This window comes from Rhodamnia argentea, chromosome 3 (genome assembly GCF_020921035.1).
Source record: "Rhodamnia argentea isolate NSW1041297 chromosome 3, ASM2092103v1, whole genome shotgun sequence".
Classification (NCBI taxonomy): domain Eukaryota; kingdom Viridiplantae; phylum Streptophyta; class Magnoliopsida; order Myrtales; family Myrtaceae; genus Rhodamnia; species Rhodamnia argentea.
Window position 1 is genome coordinate 18,489,050 of NC_063152.1, and position 21,500 is coordinate 18,510,549.

Below are 21,500 nucleotides of genomic sequence, written 5' to 3' on the forward strand. Positions count from 1 at the left end.
AATTGGCCCAATCAGGAGCTTTCACAATAATTAAGGACTCCGTCCATGCTCTCTATATGTGGGAGGACTCTGTGTTCACTCTGAGACGGACAAGCAGAGGACTCTGTTGTAGATCTTCCTAAATGCTCAAAATAATTCACTCAAATAAAAATTGGTAAATTCATATATGAGGCAGTAAACTTAAAGCGTCAGAAAGAAAGATTAATTATAGGTTAGTAAAGACTAGAATGGTTAATAATTTGTAAACTGTCAAAAAGAGTTTGTATTCTGATAATAGTATCAAGAAGGTATGGACAAATTTCTGGATAATTCCAAATTTTTAGGAATAGAACACTAGAATCGTCCATTTTGAAAAAGTACTCTTACAAAATGGGACAAAACAGGCTCTTAAATGAAATACAAACAGGTATGTCTATGTGGCATATTTTCAAATTTTTCTTGGTTAAATTACCTTGGAATGATGATTTCGAAGCTCCGTAGCGGCCATATAACCGATATAATATGAGAGAGAGATATCAGAGTTGGATTTGGATAAAAATTACCACTAAATCGGGTTACAACTTCAAGGGTTCCTTCCAAGACTAACAAAATCTCGGTGGCTCGTGGGTGACTGTGGGGCGGGTCGATTCCCCACGGTGCGTAATCGATGCGCCCCATGGAGACTCCAAGAGTGTTTAGCCCCAGAAGCTGGGTCATGGTCACCGGGGTGACCCTAGAGCCGGCAGGGTTTGACGTGTTGCCTGGAAGATGGAGACCGCTGAAGGAGAAGTCATTTGCCTGAACTGTTTTGGGGTCCTTACAAGCTAGGCCATTCACGAGGACCGTATCGTAAGGACCAAAACTTGAGTTAGTGAAGCAGCAGATGGTATTTACTAGTGAAACTGGAAAGGTCAACAAATATTGAAAACGAACAAAAAAGCCTTCCCTAGAAGTAGTTTGCACACTAATTTTTCCAGGAAGCATTACGTCCTATGAATTACGTCGGAGCATGCTATTAACGGTTTATTTTCTCAAATGAAAGCCACTCTCGGATGGCATAACGGCCTCGTTTGGTTCAGCATTGGGGATGAACATTGAAACCCTAAAGTCCCTTAGCCAAATGCAAATGGTGTTTGTTTCGTTTTTTGGCTCACTTTGAGGAGATACACTTATATGTCAAATACTCTCCCAAGGGACGTTTGCCCAAAGTAGCTCAAGAGCTACTTTGGAAACTTGCATTCTCTCATTTAATGAAAATTTCTAAGCTTCCCCTTTTACCCTCATTCAGCAACCATAATTCTTGTTTTACCCATTTATCCTCAAACATGCTCAAACCCTAAAAAAGACACGACACACACGTATATGGCCCCTTTTCCTCACCCTCTCTCACGACTCTTCCCGTCAACCTCTCTTGCTAGATGCCACTGTCCCTGCGCCCTCAAGACGCCGATTTGTCTTCATCACGCACGTCTCGCACTCGTATCTCTTCTTAGGTAAAATTTTTTTGTTTCTTTGCCCGTGTTGCCCTCAATTTTTGGCTCGGCCGTAAGATCGACAGCGGATCCTCCTCTCTCTCTCTCTAAACCCTAGTATCTGAATATGGGTGTTTGTCTGTTTGTATGGCTTGTGGCGGTGATTCTTAGTTTTATAAGACTTGCCTATGTTGGTCGAGCTCAATTGGCTGTACCGTTGTGTGATGAATTGTCTCTGCATTTTATTTTAATCAATCGGGGTTGACATTTGATTGAATTTTGTCTAAAGTTTGTGGTTTTAATTTCTGAATCATGTTGTTTGTTTTCGGTGAGTGAAGATCATTCTGCGCTAGCATTAGATGGAGTGGGTAGTTCGCTCCAGATTGACATTCGGCTCTTTGTTGTATTTCTTGCGATTTATCAACCTTTTGTTCTTATTGTCACGCATTCTCGTTGAGCACAAACCAGTTAAAGTTTTCACTCCAGATTGTCATACTTTCCCCAAAGAAAAATTTTCTGGACTCTATGAAGTCTATTGCCCGTTGCCCTTTCATGATGTATCTACTGAAGATGAAAACTAAACAAAATCAAATCAATAGAGGTATCGCGGATTGATTTATGTAATGCTTGGATTGAGAGTTGATGGTGGCTCTTGTGTTTGGACTTGCTTAAGCATCCTCGGATAAATAGATTTGTTTTAAAGTTGGGTGATAGTTTTCTAAAATAGCCTCGAGAACTTCTATTCGTTGTTCCTTATCCTGACGAACTCGGAAGCCACATGTGGCTTGAATACTCTTTTTATGCCTTGAAGGGAGAAGATATTCATGTGTGCTATTTCTCTTCACCTACACGTTATCAAGAAGTGTTCAACCGCGCCCATTCATCGCTACGGTCAAAAATTGAGCGAGCCTTTGGCATATTGAAGATGAAGTGGCATATTCTAAAAAAAAATGCCAAAGTCATCCATATGAAAAGCAAGTGCAAATTGTCATAGCGACAATGGCTTTGCACAATTATATACGGAGAAATGTCGTAAAGGATATGGATTTTGAAGATGCGGATTTGGATCTCGAGTATGGATATTCAATTGACTATGATACTGTAGATGAGGGGGCTAGTGCTTCAAATACTAATGCATCCCCTAACATGGCTCGTTTACGTGATGAAATAGCCATGGGTTTAGTTAATAATTAAAGAGGTTTGTAATTTTTGGAGGAAAACTTATTTCTATCCTCGATGACTTATGCGGTCATCTTTGTAATTTTTGGAGGAAAACTTATTTTTATCCTCAATGACTTGTGTAATCATATTTATTATAACGATCTTTTGATTGCACACGTCATATTTTGACTTTTTTAACTTATAAATTTGTTAATGTGTCTTTTACGTTACTCACAATGAGAAAATATAAAAATTGCAGCCTTTTTTTTTCCTAATTTTAAAAAAAATTAAAGTTAAAAAATATTAAATTGGGACACCAAAGGACTTTCCAGATTTAAAAGTTTACCAAATAGCATTTTCTCCAAAGTTACATCAAAATGCATTTTTCAATTACAATTTACCTAACAGTATTTGCATTTCACAAAATCCCTTTAGCTCAAAGATATTTGCATTTCCCCAAACCTCTTTTGCCCAAAGCTGAACCAAATGGGGCCAACATAGACAGACTCATCCTACAATATTAACTAGACAGAAGCTGAAGTTCCGCCAAAAGTTGAATTCTCCTGGGGAAAACAGAAAAACTATCAAAACTCTTCTTACGATCACGCAAATGCATTAATTTCTTGAGCTGCCAGCTTGAGCGACACAGAAATCCTGGAGAGGGCTATGATCGGCTGCCGCAAAAGCAAATACTAGACCCAAGAAGCAAATCGAAAGCACACTTTTTGCGATCTCTGAAAGAAAAAATCTCTAGAAAATGAAGAGGTCGAGTTTAAAAAGAGGCGTCTTTTCTCTCCGAAATGAATCAAGATGGCTTGTGTTTGTGGGTGTGGATGAGATACCACGAGGAGGATGCGAGTACTTATGTTGGGAGCACACGGAAGAAATCCGAGGAGATCACTAAGAGAGAGCCCAAGTTCGTGCCCATCAACATATCCAGTTGGTCCTACCTTCACTCAAAAGTTTAAGCCAATGAGTTATGGGCCAACTAAGATATAATAGCCGCTCCACACCACATCGGTTATCCAACGTGAGACTTTTCTAACACAACTCACACGTGCATCATAATAATCTCCCCATCACGTGTGAGCTTCGGTGTTACGTCTGCTCCCCCTTAATCCAAGTATCCTTTCGCATCAACTTATCTCAATTTGAATCTCTATCAATGTCCATCGGGCCCGCATTGCTACACCACAACTCCCGCCAGCTAGGAAACTGCGTTGGCTACAAGATTCCTTTTTTGAGATATTCACCATGCACCAATACATATTGGGAGTGGGCAACCAATCAACCATCGACTCTGATAAAAATTGTTGTAATATTAATATAACATGCGAAAACTAATCAGGATCTTGCAAATAAGTCAATCCGAAAAGCCCGGATAAATAACGAGAAACGATAAAGGACACTGGAGATTACATGGGTCGGTCTATATATCGATACGTATATCCATGGGAGAGCCAACACGAATAATCTACTATAATCGGAGAATCGGAATTATAATCGAGCAATACGCTCATGTTTTTCACATCTAGATTATACCCAAACCTAAAGTGTTTACAAATAAACAACTTAATTGGGTATATGAAAACTCACGAAGCACAAATCACCGTTTTCATGCGTCAAGCACAATCGTTCAATATGGCTAAACCAAGAACTTCTTCGTACGACGACCTTCACTGTGCAACGTCTTCTTTGCTCTTCGTGCGTTCGCTCCCCGCACAGCTTCTCGAACAAATGTCTCATATGTTTTTTTTTTCTTTCTCGTGTTCTTTTCGCGGCGCGACTTCTCTTGTGCGGCTCTTTTTTAAGGAACAAGGTCAGAGTCGGAGAGTGGCCTTTTAAGGGGTCAACAAACCTAACTTTTAACTGGGACCCACATATTCCCCCACATATTCAAGAAAGAAGTGAACGAGCCTTTCTACTAAGATTTCTCATTCTTCCTCACAAATAAATAATAATAAGCATAAAATATGTGATCCGGTAGTTACACATAAGACAGCTTCTGCATTACTAATACTCTCCTTAGCAATGTTCGCCACTCTGCTTGTGGCTTTCTGCATCACTAGTGTTGATATACACTGTGATAACCAAGATGCGATATATCTGACGTATAATCCGGTTTATCACGAGCGAACGAAGCATATCAATATTAGGTACCACTTCATTCGAGATGTCTTGGCGAAGGGTAAGGTTGTTGTGAAAAAGATAGCGATGGCGGAGAACCCCGGCAAACATGATGACTAAGCCTGTAGAGAGTGAGCGCCCATTGGGGCATTGGGAGAGTAGCACGAATAATGAGCACTATGACATGGTTATAAACATCGAGCCAAGGTGAAGAATTGTTAAATTATGTCTTGAGTTTTTTAAACCGTTTATGGAACCGCTCCGAATCTATTAAGAAATAAATCCGAGAATTCGAATTGGGATTAAAATTCATATGCATGGATATTTGTTTCTATTAGAAGAAGATTCACCTCGTGCACTAGACAAGTTCTACCGCAAAATGGATATTGGCACTATAGGACAAAATAAGGGGATCACTTATTTTATGCTTATTATTATTTATTTGTGAGGAAGAACAAGAAATCTTAGCAGAAAGGCTCGTCCACTTCTTTCTTGAATATGTGGAGGAATATGTGGGTCCCAGTCAAAAGTTACGTTTGTTGACATGTGTTGGGTGGTTTTAGGCCTCTCTCATCCCAAAAACTAGCTATACATTGTTAACATCGGGAAATGAAATAATCGGGAATCTTGAGTAATCGGGTGAGCCGCTAAAGTAGCTAAAGTGGTGATAAATCCCGTTAGTAAAATAGGTCCTATGGAAAGTCCATCTATTCCCAATCTCCAGTAAAAACAAAAATGGATCCATTTATACTCCTCTGTTAGTTGGGTTAATGGATCATTCAATTGGAACCGATAAAAGAATGTATAGGTAGTTAAAAGGAGTTCTAATAAGCATATACATATAATGGACCACCTTATTACCTTATTTCCTCTATGAGGTAGAAAGAAAATTAGAAAACTTGCAAATATCGGTAAAAGTACAATTATTGTTAACCAAAGAAAATAATTCGTGGTAAAGACAAGATACACTTGGACAAAAAAAACCCATGCTTGATGAAGAAAAAAGAATAATTTGACATGTGTTGGGTGGTCTTGGGCCTTTATCATCCCAAAAACTAACTTAAAGGACGAGACTTTTCCTCACACTTACAAACCGATCACCAGCCCCTTCCACAACCGATGTGGGACAACTCCAACAATCTCCCTCTTACACATCGGGCCCTAGGTCTAAGGCAGTAACAACCCGCATCTCTCCCGTGTGATTGTTGAATTCAGATTTGTTGGTAACCCGAGCTCTGATACTAGTGTTGGGTGGTCTTGCGCCTCTCTCATTCCAAAAGCTAGTTCAAATGATGAGTCTTTCTCTCACACTTATAAACTGATCACCAGCCCCTTCCATAAGCGATGTGGGACAACTCCAACGACTTATATGCATGCAAGAGCAGAGGAGAACAAAGATTCAGATTTATTAAGGAGTACATATAAAATGAGGGGGAGGTCACTTTCTGGAGGAGTCTCATCTTGGTAATTGGCCGTCCCTTTGAAAGAGAAACTATGGTGTTGCCAAATGCTAAATGGACGCAATTCTTCTACCAAAGTTATAATAATAGCGTGTGGATATATTGAGAGAGAGAAGGCAATTTAACGCGCAACAAGAATTAATCAGCGAAGTTGTCCCTTGACCAAGTACGCGCCTCGCAGCCAAAATGAGTTCGCTTTTCAATTTCGAATTCGGCTTTTGTTCCATCAACACGCATAAGAACAAAGCATAGAGCCTCAACCTAAATTAATATGCTGCAGATATATTTTCTCTTTCTTTGTTTGTGCCATATATAGTTTGATGATTCTCTTCTCTCTTTTTCTGTCTTGTTGCGGCAGCTAATGCGTTATGAGAATGAGAATGGAGAGGCTTGATTGGGAGGCTTGTGCAATTCATAATAGCCATAGTTCAGGTTATCATTGCGTCATCGGTACTTAAATTTCTGCCCTTCGAGAAGGAAAGTCGGCTCGAACAATTGCGTATGATGGTCAAAACGTTCATTCCCTTATTTTTTTCGAAAGATAGAATGTCCTAAACACTTGGCACCTATTCCATCCCCATTGTCCATTGAGCCATCTCTAAATAGTCCCCTATTTGCCGGGTATGCTACTAGCAATATAGAAAATGAGTTTGTCATCTTGATATAGATGGTTTTACCTCGTTGAATATTTATTTAAATATTCGGAGAAGGAAATAGATATTGGATTTATTTGGCTTTTGTTGAATCTTTGTCAAAGGCTTGATAGATAATTTGATAAGCCAATGAATTTTTGTTTTTGTGTTCTTAATATAGTTAACCAACATGTTAGCTATTACGATAAAATGTATTGGACTTCACAATTTTTTTTTTTCTTTTGCAACCTCAACATGACATGAACTTGAAAGAAATTTAAGATCAATTTTTCATTTTATGGGGGCTAAAATCATTTATTTTTTCTTTTTTGATCTCATATTTATGGTGGATCTTGAAAGATATGAAAGAGATATCTTCCTCCGAGCCATATATATGACTTAGGAATATGGCTTTCCACCTAATTCGATATGTATCCATGAGATTGAGCTTAAATTTCTATTTACTCATGTAATCAGAGTATCTGTTTATCTCATTTTCCTACTAAGATTGAAAATCATGTATCTTACATACATATGTGATTGAGTCATTAGGTTTCTGATATAGTGTAAATATAAAATGTTCTTCGAATCATTGTTATTTGATGCAAACCTATTCTAAAAAAGTCAAGGCATTTCGAACCATTTGTTGACATGGACAAAGTCAAAGATAACCACTGAAACTATATCAATTGCAAGTGTAATAGTTATGAATTGCATGTCTTTAGAAAGATTATCTTTTGATTTATCGTAGCCTACTCTAATTCCCTTATGAAACTTTGTTTGTGGATTAGCAACAGAGTTCACAATTTGTAGTGGTTCATGTGGTATCATGAAATGCACTACAACGCCTTTGTTGACTAATCATTCACTCCAATAGCTTCTAGAGTTTCATGAATAATGTAAGACTACACAATGTTCTTGTGTTTATTGCCAAAATCAAAAGTAAAATTTAGTAAAAAATTTAATGGGAATAAGTAATCCAAAAATAGTTCATATTTTAATTGAAGAAGCGTTTGTAAGTCATACATTGTATAGTATTGGTAGAGTCAAACTTTTGTTAAGAAACGTAAATGAAGTTGGCTGAGACTTTTTTTTTTATAAGAGACAAGAGAAGTCGGTATATTATAGAAAACAAAACAAGCATCGATAACTAACTCAAAACAGGAGTTGGTATTGTAGTCGGAAAAAAATTGGTAGTCAGTCTTATTGAAGTTGGTAATTTCTATAAAAAAAAAATTGAGAAAAAAGCAAGTTGAAAAATAAATTGTGGTGACTTGGTAGAGAAGTTGTTTAATTTTTATAAGGAAATAAATGTTCTTTGATAAGCAACTCAAACAAGAGTTGGCAATTCAAAACTAGTTGAAAATTCAATTAGAGAAAAGTAATAACCTACTCAATTAAAATTTGGAAATTCCATCTAATAACTGGCAAATTTAAGATCCTGGTAAGAAACAATAGTTTGTAAAGAGTGATAAAAGGAGTTGGTAATTTCAAAAAAGAATATAAAAGTCGGCAGCTAACTAAAAAAAAATGTGTTCGACCAAAAACAAACTAAAAAGAATGTGGATTATACATAACCTATTGGTAACTTAACTGGGTAAAAGTTGGTAATCACTTGATAAATTCTAAAAAAGAGTTGGTAATTAAGGCAAATCAAATTTAGTAGCTCAACAGAAAGATAGGTAAATAAAAATAAAATAAATACTAGGAAGCAAATCAAATGAGACTTGATAAACCAGAACTGCTAGCAACCTAATGGGGTTAAACTGGCTAGTCACGCAAATCAAAGTTGATAATTCATATAAGAGTTGTAATATTCAAAGTGTTCTTAAGAGAAACAAATAAAAGTTTGTAAATGATAAAAAAAATTTGATAAATCAAAAAGAGACGAATTAACACTGGTAAAGAACTTGGATAATCGGATTCTAATAAATCAAAATTACATGGTGATTTAAGTACTAAAAAGTGGTAAGCCAATCCAATAAATATTGATAGATTCGTACATGAGTAGTAAATTTTAGCCATTAAAAATGATCAATTATAGCTAATCAAAATAAGAAAAGTCAATAATTTGTAAATTATTGAAAAGAAGCTTGTGTCTTAATGATAGTGTTAATGAGTTATGAACAAGTTATTGAGAGAAATAAGGGCTCGCATGGCAATGTTGTTGCTCAGAAATCAACTTATGCTTCTTAGCATAAGCTGATTTTTCTACTTCTGAAGAGAAATAATTTTTTTTTTAACTTCTTCAAGTTGCTTCACAACTACTTCTGAGCAAGAAAATGATCTAGAAGTAGAAAAATGAAGTTGCATATCCAAACAGATTTCTATTTCGAAGTAGCGCCCTACGAGTGATTCTAAAATTTTTTACCAATAAATTTTTTACACCTGCCAACCTTTTAAGAAATCTATCGGTACAGAAAAAAAAATCATTTCTTGGGCTCAAAGCGCAAGAATCCTCCATGCATAATAGGACAAATAGATGCTTTTAAAATAAAATACTAAAGTACGACTGTGTGGCCTATCTATCTTCAAATTTCTATAGTCAGATTACCTCATATTGATGATTCGGAAGCCACATGGCGTGGCAGTCATATAACAGAGAGAGAGAGAGAGAGAGAGAGAGTTGAATTTGGAATTTTGGTCAAATTAACTTTAAAAAATGGGGTCTTAACTGTAAATTACGTATCAATCAATGTCGAAACAGTAAAAATAAATAAATACAACGGTAAGTAATGGCGAGACACAAGGTTAAACAAATGAATCGATGGACTTTGCTTCTAGACAGCACTATCTCAAATGCTCCCCACTTGCTTGTTGCCTAAAATTTCGACTGAATCTGGCCAACTACAGTTTTATCAACTTGGAATGCTTTGGCAAGAATGTCTCCGGAGATATCAGGCATCGACCCGAACACGGCATTAGCAATTGTAATGACACCGGGGTTTTGGCTACCGAGAGCTGCGATGGCGACCGCATTCCCAAAACCGGTATTTCTCTGGAAATGGACAAGGCCTTGAGGGAAGACGAGCACGTCGCCCTTCTGCAAGACCTTGGAGATGAGGCGGTTGTCCGGGTTGGACGTGACGAACCCAACTTCAAGGGTTCCTTCCAAGACTAGCAAAATCTCAGTGGCGCGCGGGTGAGTGTGGGGCGGGTTGATTCCCCATGGCGCGATGTCGATGCGCGCCATGGAGATGCCGAGGGTGTTGAGTCCAGGTAGCTGAGCCACGGTCACCGGCGTGACCTCGAGCTGACGGGGTTTGACATGTTGCCCGGAAGATGGAGCCCGCCGAAGGAGAAGTCATTTGCCTGAGCCGTTTTGGGGTCCTTGCAAGCCACGCCATTCACAAACACTGCCATGGGAAGCACAAACGCATCTTCAGACTTCACATATGGAAAAAGAAGAAGTAAAACCTATCGAACCCCATCCATATTCAGACTGCTACAAACATATAGTCCTACAAATTCCCCTTCTTTTTGGAGCATATTTCTTACCCGAACTGCCAGCTTGAGCAACACAGAAATCCTGCAGCGGGCTATGATCGGCTGCTGCAAAAGCAAGAAACAGACCCAGGAAACAAGCCAAAGCCACACTCTTTGCCATCTCCGAAAACTCAACCGAGATCTTCGCCGAGGTTGTTAGTTGTCTGAAACGAAGTAGCTCAGGTTTCAACTTGGAAGTGGGACTTCGAAGGAGTAACCAAACTAGGGTTTTTTGAAAGTTTTGCTGTGGATGGAATGTGCTGGGAGCAGATGGGCAGTATTTATACACATGCCAGATCACAGGAGGAACTGCGTGAGAGAGATGATATTATATTGAAAGAGAATGTTGTAAGTTTCCACGAAAGGGCCATCGAGATTGGCCGTCCGCGAGTAGTACGTAGGGATAAAGGGCGACCGCAAATTTCAACGCGTGAAGAACCAATCAGCGACGGCGTCGCTTGACCGAGTACACGGTCGTCTCGTCGACAATTAGGAGGAAGGGAATGGTGGGCCAGGTGGGGTCTCGTTCTCTCCGGTCTCTTATTCGGCTTCTTCGGTTTTTGCTGCACGGGGCACCAAGGACGATATAATAAGCGTGAACAAAACATTAATATCGGCAATAAGTTTGAGTTCCTTAAGAATTATTATGAGATCCATTGTCGGTGTTAAGAACAATCAAACTCACAATTAGTTGATATGCGAAAGAATGTTGTTATATAACTAACTCCAAACACACATCACATCCATCTAATGGTGAATGTGGAAGTAATCATTTTTACGTCGCTTGGAACTAAGAGTAATCCTTAATGCAATATGAAAGGGGCAATTACCAAAACAAGTCTTAAACCTATTCTACCGATGCAATTTAATCATGAAGTTTGCAATTTAGTCGATTTATATGTCAACCTTTTGACGATTTATCAATATAGTTGTTCCGACCAATTTTGGTCGACAATCATTGAGGTGGACCGTCGACCATCTTACGTGGACAGTAATACTAACATGGATAATATTTTACATTTTTTAATTTTTTTGATGTCTTTTTATAAATTTTATGATTTTTTTCTTTTTTCTTTTCTTTCTTTTTTGTCTCTTTTTTTCCTTCTTCCATAGCCAATTACCGTGGCCGGTGTCTAGCCACAGGCGAGAGCAGATGAGGTATGGATCTAGCAAGGGCAAGGCTTGCCCTCGACCAAGGCCCGATTACTGATGGATGAAGAAGGAAAGAAAAAAGAAAAAATCCAAAAAATTAATAAAAACTTTTAAAATGTAAAGGAGTGTCCATGTTAGTGCCATCATCCACATCAGCAATTGTTAGGCAAATTTAGCGAATGACTACATTAGCAAATCATTAAAAAAAATTAAGACTAAATTGGCCAAATAGAAAATTTTAGAAGTAAATTGTCATTCATATAATAGATTAATGACTTTTTTCATTATTTAGATATACGTCCATTTCCAAAACAAAAAATGAAACTTTGTAAAATAAATTTAAAAGATTATACCAACTAAATTTACTTTTTTTTTAAATAGTAATTTGAATTATTTTGACCGCACTAAATATTAAGATTAATTTTATTTTTCAACAAATAAAATAACGTGAGACTCGAAGGCAAGAATTTTAAATTTTGAACTTTCACTCCCGCACGGGTGTTGCGCACTGCATTTTATCTTCTTTGGATTAAATGTTCTATATGTTACATTACGAATGAAGGAAATTGCTTACATCGTTAAATTGGCAAGCACAAGGATTCAGAGACGGACTTTTATTAACAGCTGAAGCAGGACAGAGCTCCTAGGTGGTGACATGTGCAATGATAAACTTGTTTAGTCACAAGCAAAATTAACAAATCCCCATTTGATGCAAACATGAGTCATGGACCAAAATTGTATTGGCATTATACTGCTAAGTTTGTTCAATTAGCCCTAAACTTATTGTATGGGTATTGCTGAACTTTTTAAATTTGTCAATTGAGTCCTAAACCTTTGCACAAATTTTCAATGTAATCGTTTTAATCAATTTTCCTTGGAAATTGCTATTGTAGCGGTATGCCACATGGGATTGTCGAAGATGACTTGGTCACCACATCTACGATTTTCGACGAAAATTAACTGGGATGATCACATTGAAATTTGAGGCAAATATTTAGGAATACATTAGAATTTTGACCATGTGTCGCTAATGTGGCTATTTGCCACGTAGGACGATTGGAGATGACGACCGCCACGCCAGCGATTTTCAGCGAAAGTTCCGTGGAATGGTTATTTTGGACATGAGCACAAATGTTTAGGAATAAATTGACGAAAAATCAGAAATTTTAAAACTAAATTGATATCCGTATAACCAGATTTATAACTAATTGGATAATTTTCACCAATATATCACATTTTTGTTTGAATCCAACAACTGAAGAACATGAGTAAATTTTCTTGCTATCGAAGCCAATACCTTATTAGCGACTATAGATTCATCCGTTCCTCCAAACTCAACACGTTTCACGATATTTCGATCTTATTTTTATTTTCTTTTAGAAATGTAATACTTCTTAACCGACCACGAATATCCATGGACAATAAAGTCAAGCTTAATAATCGCACTTCTAATGCTGCATTAACTTGGATAATTAGGAAAAAAATAAAGGAGAGAGGGAGAGATGACAAGATATTTTATGTAGCGGATACATCACATAACAATGATGGCATAACGTAGCCAACCGATTATTAATGCTCTTGCGTCCTCTGAATCTCAATCTAGTCGGTGTCATGTGGTTATGTATCGTCTGTTTAATTGGTCTGTTACCCCACGTGCGCTGTCACGTGATGTAGCCGTTGCATAAAATATTTAGAGAGAGATAGAGAGAGAGAGAGAGAGAGAGAGAGAGAGAGAGAGAGAGAGAGAGAGATTGGGCGGGCTTTTGTTTTTGGGCCTTTGGGCCTTCGGGCCTTCGGGCTTTCTTGACTCTTGACGAAAATCAACCCTATCATGTTATAAAGCGATGCTCCACTTCCACAGCCGCATCGAGCTGCCCAATCGCTCTGTCTCTCCCTAGAACTGTTTCCTGTTCTTTCATCTTTGATTTCTGCATCGACTCTGTATCGAAACTCTCTCGAGTAGCTGATTCGAGGGAACTCGACCGCTCGAGCTTGCGAGACTGTATGGTCTTGATCCCGTCTTGGCTGAACGCACAGAGCAGAACCTCCTCCCGAGCTTTTTTCGTGGGGTTTTTGACGATTTCCCTCGGTGGGCTCGCGCTGATGTCGCGGTTTCCGTTTTGATCCCACGAACGTGATGAGAGAAATGATGCGAGTGATGATAATCTTTTATCAGCTGATGAGAAAATGTCACTTCGCTACGTTCTTTCTGATTCGTGGGTTATCGGTAATTTTCTGTGGCGGTGCTCTCTCTCTGATTCACATCTGCTTTCGTCAACCCGTTTTGCATTGGTTCTGTCAGAACATGTTTCGATCGTAGTTGCAAACTGCTTTTGATTACAAATTGGTAAAAATCACGCAACTCGTGTTTGGTTTTGACCATTTTGGAACTAATTTTGATCGCTACTGTCTGATTCTACTTCGACACTGGTTTTTCTGCTCGAAGATCTTCCTTTCGCCGCGCTCGCATCGCTTTCTCGAGCCTTCTGGGTATCTTCGTCATCGACGAACCCTCCATTGCGATTGGCTCCTCGTCACGATTCCTCCTCCTACCGTCCCTAGTCAGCCCCCGCTGGTTCAGAGAAGCTAGTATCCTCCTCTCGTAGTCCTGCCTCCAATGCCCGTCGCGGTTCCATTGATGCATGAACTTTTCCACCTAATTAATAGTCAGGAATGGATTACAACACGTTGTTATGGCAATTTGTAACAGCAACACATGATGCAGAGAGAGAGAGAGAGAGATGAGCGAACATCTCGAGTAGACAAATCGCAAAGTGCCTCGATGTCTTTCTTCTCCGCGAGTTCTCTTGCAGCTTCCATGAGCGAAATGCATTGGTTGTAGCAGGCATTCTGAAAATCAATCGAAAGCAGAAAGCCATAAGTAAACTTGAAAAAAATGCAGCTTGGCAAGAGAGAAGATTCTTGTATCTTCCTACCGCTCCTTGATGCTCTTTCCTCCATGCGAGGATGAATTTGTACGCGTCGCCCTTTATTATTTCTATGTACATGAGTTCCTTCTCCAAAGAACTCAATTCGTTTTCGACTGATGCCAATTCTTTCTCGACGGAAGCGAATTTGGAGTTGAACGCGAAGTGCTGTTGTCTAGTTTTATTTAGTCCCTCTTCCATAAGCTAGAATGCATAAGCAAAATCATTAGCTAGCAAGGAGAAAAAGAGAACATTAATGAAGCCCTCAGTTTGAACATGAATATTCTCTGATTGTCTTTACTTGAACTTGGTTTCTTATGGTTTGCTTTGAGCCCAAGGAATCCCACATCTTCCCCTTGCAAGCAGCACTTGTCATGGCCTTCTCCCTTGCCAATTCAAGCTCTTTGATCTCATCCCTGATCTTCCTCTCCTCATCTGAATCGGGTCTCCGCCATTGCTTCGCGTAGCGCAACCTCCAAATCTGTGTTTTCGCGGATGCAAAGATCGGGAAACCAAAAGAAGTCGGGTCAAAACAAAGCCCTTTTGCTTGAACGCGAGTATTTAGTTCGCAGTACATCAGGGTCAAGCGTGGAATCATACCTTTTGATCAAATTCTTGCTTGGACATGCATGGATCTGCCTTCCTTTGGGCTTGGTCCGTCTTTCTTAAGATCCGCCTTTCGTCGGCCAGGCTGTTGCCTCCATGAAGCATTCCAAAATGCAAGCTCTACACCATTTTATCAGCCGAAGTAGAGTATCATATTAGCTGCAACCGGGGCCTTGCTCATACAGTCATTTTAAAGTACTGTGGGAAGAACTTTTAACCATGTCTTGCTCTTACTAACCAGATTATCTATCTCATCCACAGAAGAACCCGGTTTGATGGCTTTACAGAGGCTCGCCTTATTCGCGAAGCATAGCTTGTCCATGGATAATTTTAGCAACTTCAAGTCCTCTCTTCCCCATTGTTGGGCATGGTATCGCAGACTGCGCAACAAGGAGTACAGTCGGTCTCGATCCATCTGAGAGCCAAACATATATATCAGAGCATAATGGAACATTAGGATTGACACGGGATATACATTTGCCGTTATCGGCACGCTGAGTCGTTAACCGTTTGGGAGACAACATTCAGGGAACTTAGCTTTTCTTCTTTCTTGATGAGAAGTGGTCAGTCGGAATCATCTAAGATGCCAAAAAATGTTCAGACATACCAGCTTTTCTTTCCTCTTTTGGTCGATGACGAACCGATGCTGAACAATCTTGTCAGCCGCGACCAAGCTCGGGTTCTCGAAAGGATATTGTTTCACAAAGTAAAACTGATGGGCCTTTCCGCCGGCATTCTCTCTTTTGCCGGTCGCGCTTTCAGCTCGCTCATCAACGGCTTCGCCTTGTCTCTCCTTTTCGACAAGAAAATCATGTGTGCGCGAGCAATCAACAGCACAGAAACCGCCATGGTCACCCTCGGAGTCGCTTTCTTGGGACTTCATGTTCTTTTGTTTCGGCATTTTCCAAATGAGAACGACGCTCAAGTGAATGGGAGTCGGGACCAAGCACTCACCTTCATTCTTTTTAAAGGATAGAAACTTGTTTATCGTTCCCAGCCATTCTACTTAGCTTCCAAGCAAGAACTCTTGGAGCCCAAGAAAGGCCGCATAAGTCAACTCATCCCAAGTCAACGCCATGCGTGACGATTGAAGGGAGACGGATTGAGCAGGTCAACGTCCAACGGAGCGCTCATACGGGTTTGCCTGACTTTCCAAAAGCGGCTGAGGCAGGTCCTAATACTGTCCGAACCAGAGATGAGAAAAAAAATCTCGATCCACCTGAAACAACTGGATAGTACCCAACGGATTCATTTTGGGTGGTTCCTAATAGATATCGGTTCGGTTCCGATTCCAATTCACTAGAACGGCAGCTACCGGTTCGGTTTCTTATTCCATGTGGAAACCACCCACCCGGACCAACTGGATCAGGTGGCAAACTTATTTTCATGTGTGATACGTGATGTAGACTGTGGATGCATTTGAAAATGAAGCTTCAGAACTTTATGGCAAATCTCGTTGTCATTGTAAAATTATCTAATTTGCTATGTTGGATGATTTTGTTCCATGTACTTGGGTTTGGTCTTAAGGCAGGGGAATCAAAGAAGTTACATTAGTCGTTAGAGTCTGCTATTATTTTTTGGTGGTCTTTGTGTTTGTGGGGATTGCCACACCGTGACAATTTATTTCGGAACTCACATGTCGTGAGATCATTATGCAAATAGAGGTAATTTAACTTCTCACTTCAAAAATATAGCACGAGACTCTGTAGTTTTACTTCTCACTTCAAAATAGAGGTGATTTTTTCTATGAATTTTTCGTATAAATCAGAAAGTGCACCACCAACGCTCATGTCATCTCTTCATTCCATGGGAATGGTTTCATTGGTTCACCCGCGTACAGTCTTTTTTAATTGATGTTGGTACTCTATACTCGGTAGGGCCAATTCCATGGATCCACCGGGGAACCGGACCGGATTGGCTGTTTGATTCTTGGGTGGATCCATGGAACGAATGAATGGTTCACGGTTTCTATTTTGTGGAACCAATCCCTAGCAGTCAATTCTAGATTCTAGGGTGGGAACCACCCATCTTGAAACCAATCACCCTTAGTCCGACCCTTTTTCTTTTCAAGGAGAAAAGGATTCGCGTATGAATAATACCGCGGCATTGCTAATGTGGTGGTGAATAACACGTGAGAACATTAAATGTAAGCACTTGCACAAATTAAAACAATTAGAAAATTTGACTGCACAAAATAAACTTTAGAGGGCCAAAATTGCACAAATGTGGAAATATGGATGGCTTAATTGCATAAAATAAAATTTAGAGGATCAAATCACACAAATACACGTATATACATACATATATATGGGGAAAATTACCAAAAAAGTTCTAAACATTCTTTTTTGCCAATTCGATCCTAAATCGTTTATAATTATGTTAATTCGGTCCATTTGGCGGGGTGGTACTGGCATAGCAGTGCCGGTGCTAATGTGGACTTTTTTTTAATAATATTGTCATAATTACTTGAAATTTTTTATAATTTTTATAATTTTTTTCTTTTCTTTAGTTTTTTCCTACAACCTTAGGGTCGGCGAGGGTCACCTGGTGACCCTCGCCGGCGACAAGCAAGGGCGGCGATGCCCCGGCTAGATTTGGCCAGGGCGTCGGGCTAGGCGAGGGCGAGGATGTCCTAGCCCTCCCCCAAACTAGGAGAGAGTCAGCTGAAAAATTAACAAAAGAAAAAAAAATCATAAAAAAACCAAGTGCCATTTAAATTTAAAAAAAAAGTCCATGCGCCGATAGTACAACGTCAGCATCACCTTGCTAAATGGGCTTAATTGGCACAATTCCAAAAGATTTATGACTGAATTGACACAATTGTAATATGTTTATGACTTTTTTAAATAATTCTCCCAATATATGCGTGCGCGAGTGCCCAAGTGTCTCTTGATTCTTTTGCTTGCCACATCGGTTGAATCTTCATCATCATTCGATTTATGTTCTTCAAAACTCTGAATTATTCGTTCCCTCCTTCCGTAAGAGTAAGAGGACTTCCTTAACTTTCTTCTTCTTCTTTTTTCCACCATGTCGTCTCGAACCTCCCTCTTCTCACAGGGGAAACCCTAAATACGTTGAAGGAGTATAGAAAAACAATTGGAATGATTAAATTAGCCATGGAAATGGCCGATGTGCCACATGCAAAAGCTCTTGTTAGTCGCCAATGGATGAACAGGACAACGACTAGTCGCGGCGGATTGATTATTAGCGATGAAGTGTTCATCGCCATCGAGTGAAACTCAATGAGTATATTTTTTTTATCGGAAATAACATTTTTTTTATTCATTTTCTCGGGATACAAGAGAGAAATGTCGCAGCTCAACTGCAAATCAAAATACATTGCAAATAACTTCAAAATAAAACAAGTTCCACATAACAAGAGAAATTATCAGAATAAGGTAATGGGTTACACGCTTAAAGAGCACATGTATGATTTCTTCACACCATAATCGGCGGCCAATCACCGAACCCGTGTTCACTAATGAGCACAAATCGAAAACTCCATTTCTTGCTACAAATTTGTCTTTCGGCGGTGTGCTCCTAGGTTTGGCATCCCAACACCATCACCGAGTAAAGTAAAAAGGTTGAATGAACATAGATTTGACACTTGTGAGAGCGAAACCTTTATGAAGCTCCTATGATCTCCTTCGAAACTAGATTTATTCCCCAATGAAACTCAAAAAGAGCGAAACCCCGAAAGCATACACGCAAAAAATCTCAAATTTAAACTAGATCGGTATAGAAATCTCTAAAAAATGAGAGAGAAAAGCTCTCAAATGAGAGGAAAGTAAGAAAAAAATTGAAGATCAAAACAACTTAAAAAAAGGGAGAGGGGGCCTTTTTATCCCTTAGAAAATGTTACTGGCGGCCAGGTTTTTTTTTTTTTTTTTGTGTGTGGTGGGGTGGGTGTGAGAATGCAATATCTTCTACTTGATCAAATTTTTGTTGTTTATTTTCGCGAGAGCACATTGTTTTGACAGTTCATCTAGAATGGGAAGAATTAGATTCTCAGAATATTAACAAGAGAATAGATATGCTCAAGTATGGTACCTTTGTTAAGCGAAAAATAAATTATTTAAAATAAATTTTAAAAAATTACTTAAACCACTTGTAAAAATGTATGAACGAAAAATATTTTGGAGTCCACAAAATTATTTGGACGTAAATTGTTATTGAGATTACTAATATTACCCAATGGCTTCAAGCGAAGCGAGCAATTTTTTTTTTTTAAAAAAAATTGTACTCCAAATCATTTATTTTTTGTAAAACAAGCAAAGCCTTAACTTTTCGAGACATAAGATGATTGACATAGTATACCAACTAAGGAAATTTAATACAATTGTTCGAATTTGCTTTTGTTCCTTTCAGGTTCTCCCAATTGGTTCTTGGGTTCTGTTTTCCGTTCCAACAAATACACTAACGAGAAAATTATTGGTAGTGTCGAAAACGACGTCAAAGTTTGTGTCGAGATAAGTGATTGATTTCTTTTCGTCGATCTTTTGTTAATCGAGGGAAATTTTAACACCAAAAGACTGTACATTTCTACTATAAACCCGTATTTATCTTCTTTTTCGCCATAACTTCATTAGAATGAAACCTTCACCTAATATCCGTCCCCCCAAAAAAAAAAAACCTTCATCTCATAGAGTCTTTAGACACTTTGAGATTGAAGAAGTTTATGTTGTGAGGGACAAAATTGCAAAATTCAATGGTAGCTGCAAATGTTATTGTCATTAAGAGTGACCCAGCTCATATCAAGTAATAAGAGCTATTAACACTTTCGAAATACTCGTTCGTTTTTGAACAATTAGAATTTCCTTGCGTTAACCCATATTCAATTTAACTTGATTTTCATATGACAAGAAACTTTTCATCATAAAGATAAACTCCGAACTCATGACCATACGATATTAATTATTTAATTAACGATTTATGTCAACGAACACTTGACCCGGTCGTCTTTCGCGACATATATAATCAATTCTCGAATTTTAGGATTCGGATCTCGTGCCACTTGCAGTCCCATCTTGCAAGTTGCATAACATATAAGTAAGGACAGGCACCAAGCCCACATGCTTCAATTATTTAATTGGCATGTCTATGAGGCACCTGCATACAAACAACTCACCTCCAGCAATGTAACACTACATCAATTCTCAAGATCCGACATTACTTTACGAGCATCAAAGGCTGACCCTCCCTTGGTCTATCCCTCACATCCATCCATGTTTATGATTAGATTGAATTTAGGGATTTATTTTCCCGACGATGCCGATATACGAGAATAATTGTATCATCAAAAAGAGGGAAAAAGTGTCAAAAAAGTCATAATCCTATTGCATTAGTACCAATTCAATCATAGACTTATTTTTTATGTCAATTCAGTCTTAAACCTTTTGCATTAGTATCAATTCAGTCTTAAACCTTTCATTGATGTCAATTCGGTCCTAACCTTTTGCATTAGTGCCAATTTAGTCCTAAATCTTTTGTATTTATGTCAATCTAGTCAATTCAGGCAATTTTGATTGGAAATTGCTAGCATGGATGTCAATTGCCCTTCGTGGCATGGCTGGCGCTAACGTAGATATTTTTTAAATATTTTTTTGATATTTTAAATATTTTTTAAAAAATACTTAAAAAATTATTAAATTTATTAAAATAATATTAAAAATGTTCAAGTTAGTGCTAGCCATACCACGTAAAACAATCGATGTCCACATTAGATATTTTTGTCCAAAATTGACCGGATTAACTCAATTGGTATAAATACAAAATATTTAGGACTTAATTGGCATTAATGTAAAAGGTTTAGGACTGAATTGCCACCAACAGAAGGTTTAGGACTTAATTGTCACTAATGCAAAACGTTTAGGATTGAATGGACATCAAAATAAAGGTTTAGGACTAAATTGATACTAATGCAATAGGTTTATGACTTTTTTTACACTTCTCTCTAAAAAAGATGGACGTTCCTATAGTCCTCGGAAGGCGCCACGATCTTATAATCTTTCATGGTTGGATCGAAATGCAACATATCTCAGCCGTTTGACAGATCTCAACTAGGACGGTTATAGATACTTTGCATTGTCAATTGAATAGTGCAAATGCCTCCTGAGAACGCTTGACTCGCTCCCAAGAAAGGTATCGGTGTCGACGTCAAGAACCACATGAAGGCGAGGTGGATGCAGAGTAGCTTTTTGGTGGCATGACCCATCAACAAACAGCGCGGTGTGCCACAGATTTCACGTGATGTGACAGAGTGCACCACATAACTCCTTTGGGCTCACAATGCAAATGAACAAATCCAATGACAGTTCACAGAACAATGTTCATGTGAGATCTGTCTGTGAACAGATCCCTCGAGTTTCCTTTTGCGATGACCATTTCAATCTGTTGGAACCAATGTTTTATTCGCTTAATAGGATTTAGAAAGTCTAGAAAGTCGCTCTTGCCAAGATCAATTGTTACAAATGCCTCCATGGAGTCAAATTTGTAGAT

The 21,500-nt window shown here is 38.7% G+C and overlaps 1 protein-coding gene, 1 non-coding gene and 1 pseudogene across 2 annotated transcripts; 1 reads left to right on the forward strand and 2 right to left on the reverse strand.

Moving 5' to 3' along the window:
• Positions 1 to 9,652: 9,652 nt before the first annotated feature.
• LOC115727114 lies at positions 9,653 to 10,438 on the reverse strand (annotated as a pseudogene).
• Positions 10,439 to 13,595: 3,157 nt separating this feature from the next.
• On the forward strand, positions 13,596 to 13,689 carry LOC115727127. Its single transcript, XR_004013653.1, has one exon. It is a non-coding gene; the product is annotated as a small nucleolar RNA R32/R81/Z41 (small nucleolar RNA).
• An 88-nt stretch (positions 13,690 to 13,777) lies between these two features.
• On the reverse strand, positions 13,778 to 16,084 carry LOC115727118 (proton pump-interactor 1-like). The gene is made up of 7 exons (XM_048275941.1): positions 15,610 to 16,084; positions 15,241 to 15,417; positions 14,997 to 15,122; positions 14,698 to 14,877; positions 14,406 to 14,600; positions 14,221 to 14,319; positions 13,778 to 14,125 (listed from the first exon to the last, which is right to left on the reverse strand). Exons 1-7 carry the CDS (start codon positions 15,901 to 15,903, stop codon positions 13,886 to 13,888), a joined length of 1,311 nt encoding a protein of 436 aa, XP_048131898.1. The 5' UTR covers positions 15,904 to 16,084; the 3' UTR covers positions 13,778 to 13,885.
• Between the last annotated feature and the right edge of the window lie 5,416 nt (positions 16,085 to 21,500).